This window comes from Acomys minous (genome assembly GCF_964271855.1).
Source record: "Acomys minous genome assembly, chromosome: 1".
Classification (NCBI taxonomy): Eukaryota; Metazoa; Chordata; class Mammalia; order Rodentia; family Muridae; genus Acomys; species Acomys minous.
Window position 1 is genome coordinate 96,292,028 of NC_140483.1, and position 4,270 is coordinate 96,296,297.

General features: G+C 43.6%; 1 protein-coding gene across 1 annotated transcript; it reads left to right on the forward strand.

Moving 5' to 3' along the window:
* The first annotated feature begins 428 nt into the window (after positions 1 to 428).
* Positions 429 to 3,986, forward strand: SLC10A5 (solute carrier family 10 member 5). Its single transcript, XM_084769819.1, has one exon. It carries the CDS (start codon positions 2,745 to 2,747, stop codon positions 3,645 to 3,647), a length of 903 nt encoding a protein of 300 aa, XP_084625945.1. The 5' UTR covers positions 429 to 2,744; the 3' UTR covers positions 3,648 to 3,986.
* The last annotated feature ends 284 nt before the right edge of the window (positions 3,987 to 4,270 follow it).

The window sequence follows — 4,270 nt, forward strand, 5'->3', positions numbered from 1 at the left end:
GTGTGGCCAGAATGGCTCTTTCCTACTCCTTAGGCTCTGGGGACCAAACTCAAGTGTTCACCTTGGCAGCAAGTGCCCTTACTAAACTGAAATATTTCACTTGGCCCGTCATTCAATCTGACAAGTTCTTAGGATGTTCCCTAAGCTGGCCTGAACCTGCTGACTGTCCTGCCTTAGCCTTCCCAGGGTCAGGAGGTTTTGTCCTTGGGAAATTGATTGTGGTCTCTTGTGTCCTTTAATCTGAGCACCAAGGAGGCAGAAGCAGGCACGTCTCTGTGAATTCAGGATCAGCCTGATGTACATAGTAAGTCCCAGGACAGACATAGCTTTATAGTGAGATTCTGCCCTAGGGCATGCTCCTTGGGGATTTAACTGGTGATATTGAGTAGATTGCTCCTATTCCCTGTTCTCACCATTGGTAAGTGTGTCTTAATGTCCTATGTGGAAATAAATTCATGACGCCAAATTTGAAAGGTTAACCTATATACATAGCCTTTTAAAAAATGTCAAACTGTGAAAATGCCACTAGGAAGCTCATTATTCTGTATTCTCTCTCTCACACACAAAAGTATAATAGACGTTTGTAATGTAATAGTGGTTGGGAGGGGTTTGCTGGTGTTTTTTGTTTTTGTTTTTTTTTTTTGCTTGGTATCCTCTCATTTGGGAAAGTAACTCTGTGGGTTGCTTTCCCTTACCCATAGAAGCTGAGACACACCTGGACCAGCTGACCTCTGGCCATGACCCTAGCTGTGCATAGTGAGTCATGTTACAAAGAAAGACTAGGGCATTCAAAGTAAGGTCAGTACCTTTCCACTATCGAATTCCATGTGCCCACTAGCAGCAGCCATTTAGGCAGGCTCTTCCTGGTGACTGGGCTGGACATTTTCCTACTTACAGACAACAAAGGTCGGCCAAAGGTTCAATAATTCCTCTAGAACTCTAGAACTATCAAGGATGATCTCACGGTCAGCCAATGTAGCTAATGATGGCAGCCACATGACTAACCTCAAGAGAGCAGAGTTTGTGTCTAGAGGGGCCCCTGTCGTTTTACACGTGAAATATGAGATGCCACAAACAGATATGATATGGTGACAGGGAGGGAAAAGGAAGGGAAGGTACCCCAGAGAGAAAGAGAAGGAGACAGAGGAAGAAGAAATGAGAAGGAAGAGAGAGCAAGAGAGGGAGGCAAGAGGGAGAGAGGGGCAAGAAGGCAAAAGGGGCAAGAGAAAGAGATGGGGTGGGGTTGTCCTTTTGTATCCTGGGTAGCTGGCCCACCTGATGTCATAGGTTGCTAGGCAGACAGGGGGCAGTATGCTAACATTCCTCTCTTCTCTTATAATTAAAAAAATGAGGACATTGGATTGTTTTTCATGTAAAGTAGGTTAACATACATATTGGAAGCAGCTCTTGGCTGCCATGCAAGGGAGAGAGAGAGAGAGAGAGAGAGAGAGAGAGAGAGAGAGAGAGAGAGAGAGAGAGAGAGAGACTGAAGAACAACAAAATGTCCAGATTATATATATGGTGAAGGGGAAGGAAAAGCTCTGGCCTGGAAAGTTCAGGGTAGAGCTCAGGGTATGTCAGCCATGTCCTGCATTAGATAGAGACCGAGGAGTGCTGGGAGAACCTGGAACTGTTTGTTCCGAGGCACCCAATTGTTTATGTTTCTGAACAAGAAACTGGGCTCGGAACAGACACATGGGTGGTGGGAGGACAAGAGATAGTTTACTAAGAAAGTGTTTCTAAGTCAGGCACGGTAGCACACGCCTGTAATCACAGCGCCCAGAGAGGGCAGGTAGATCTCTGTGAGCTCAAGGCCAGCCTGGCTTCCTTCCCCTTCCCCCTCCCCCTCCCTAGTCCCTGCCTCCACCTGCTCTCTCCCTACCTCACACTCTCCTGTCACAGCAGCGTGTAATTAGGCTATTTGATTCTCACTTGATAAAATAGTAATTCTGATCTCCAAGCTATCGTATCTATCTTAGGTCTTTTTTCTTCTTCTTGTTTTATTATTTTCCTTAGGACAAAAGAGAACTAAAAAGTAATAACACCATGAGTTTATCCTAGGCAATAGAGAACTCAGGGAGATTAGCATTTGTTTGTGGTGACACCTGCTAAATGCAGGGTTTAGTTTGATGTTTTCTTAGCTACAAGTTGAACTGGTTGTGTCACTCACTAGATAGCTTTATATGGGTTCAAAGTAAAACAGTCCCTCCCCCCGGACCTTGACCCCAAGTGGTGCTTGCCTCACATTTATGCTTTCAGCCACTGAAGACATGTAAGGAGGACACTCTTGTTTTTTAAATAAAACTGGATGGGCACATAGGTTTATTTAAATTTGCAAAATGTCTGGAAAATCTTTTATAATTCTACTTTTGTTGGTGACCTCAGGAGAAGCAAAGAAGTCGTTTCTCAGTTTTCTGAATATACAAAATGCAGAAATACTGTCGTTTGCAAAGACAGAGGAAACCCTCACTGTGAGGTCCAGCTATAAAGACAGGTGGCCTAACTCCAGCTACCTCTTTGTGAAGACAGAGGACCCTAAGGTGCTGACGGTGGTGAATGTGACCAAGACCACCCTGGAATTCACAGACTTTACCATCAGCCTAATGACGTCCCCGGGAGAGACAGAGCTGAGCCTGCAGCTCTGGGATTCTGAAGGCAGGCAAAAGACTCTCATCTAAGAGGTAAAGAATGTGAAAGTGAGAGTGCTCAGACAGACAGAGGGCAGCAGCCCCTTCCCGGCACCAATGCGTGTCAACAGATACATCTTCCTGCTTCTCTTATCGATGATCCTTGTAAACAAATGTGCCTTTGGCTGCAAGATTGACTTCCAGCTCCTTCAAACAGTATGCAAGAGACCTTTACCAGTACTTGTTGGGGCCAGTATACAGTTTTGTCTTATGCCATTGTGTGGTTTTCTTTTGGCTCAGCTTCTAGGACTGCCTAAGGTACAAGCCTTTGGATTTGTAATGACCTGTACATGCCCAGGGGGAGGTGGGGGCTATCTTTTTGCTCTCCTTCTGGAAGGAGATGTCACTTTGGCCATTTTGATGACTTGCACATCCACGTCGCTGGCCCTGATAATGATGCCCATCAACTCTTACCTCTACAGTAGGCTATTAGGGTTAGCAGGGATATTCCACGTTCCTGTGCTAAAGATTGTGTCTACTCTTCTTTTCATACTTATTCCAATATCGATTGGCATAGTCATCAAACACAGGGCACCCAAAAAAGCGATCTGTCTCGAGAGAGTAGTGCGACCTCTGAGTTTGGTCTTAATGTTTGCAGGGCTCTATTTGGCGGTGCAGATGGGATTGAGGTTTCTGAAAATGGCTAGCCTAGAGGTGTTTCTTTTGGGGCTTCTAGTTCCTGTGCTGGGCTTTTCGTTTGGCTATGCCTTTGCTAACGTCTACATGCTGCCTATGCCCATTTGCAAAACGGTTGCTATCGAAAGTGGGATGTTAAACAGTTTCTTAGCTCTGGCTATTATTCAGCTCTCTTTTTCACAGTCCAAGGCATATGAAGCCTCTGTAGCTCCTTTTACAGTAGCCATGTGTTCCGGGTGTGAAATGTTACTGCTCCTTCTCGTCTACAAGGCTAAGAAAAGGAGGATCCTTAGCACAGAAAATGAAAAAGCTCCTCTAGTCTAAAATAGCACCTTTAAGTCTCAACCTGGCTAACAGACTGTGGGAGATTCAAACCACACATAAAATAATGCTTATTCCAAAGTCACGGTCAAACTGGTTAAAAGCTCAACATGGGAGGTAAGGAAACTATTTCTTTTAATATTTGTATGTGTACGTGTTATATATGTGTGTGTTTAACATATAGGTGTGTACAAGGCTACAAGTGAGTTTCAGGATAGTCTATATCAATTAATCAAGCAATAAAGAAATAAATACAGAAAGCCCTGCTGGGCCAGGTTTTAAATTTTGTCTTTAGTTTTAAGTTTGTAGTTCTTATGCTTGATAAGTCCATATATATATATATATATATATATATATATATATATATATATTCTTATAAGCTGGAACCTGTTCATACTACAGAGAATGTTACATATTTTGACCAATATTTGCAACTCTTACCTATGTTCCATCCAACGTGAAATCATATAAGGAACATGGAGACAGACTGTACTCCTGAGTAGCTCACCTGATCTCTTTAGACTTTATAATTTTGATCTCAGTCAATAATTAATTCTTTAATGGGCTTTGAGAGATTACCCGGGTTTCAGGGTTTGCTTAGGTTAGTGGAGCAGAGCCTCACCCCA

Coding starts and splice junctions, on each gene's coding strand:
- SLC10A5 (XM_084769819.1), top strand. CDS start 2,745: ATGCGTGTCAACAGATACATCTTCCTGCTTCTCTTATCGATGATCCTT.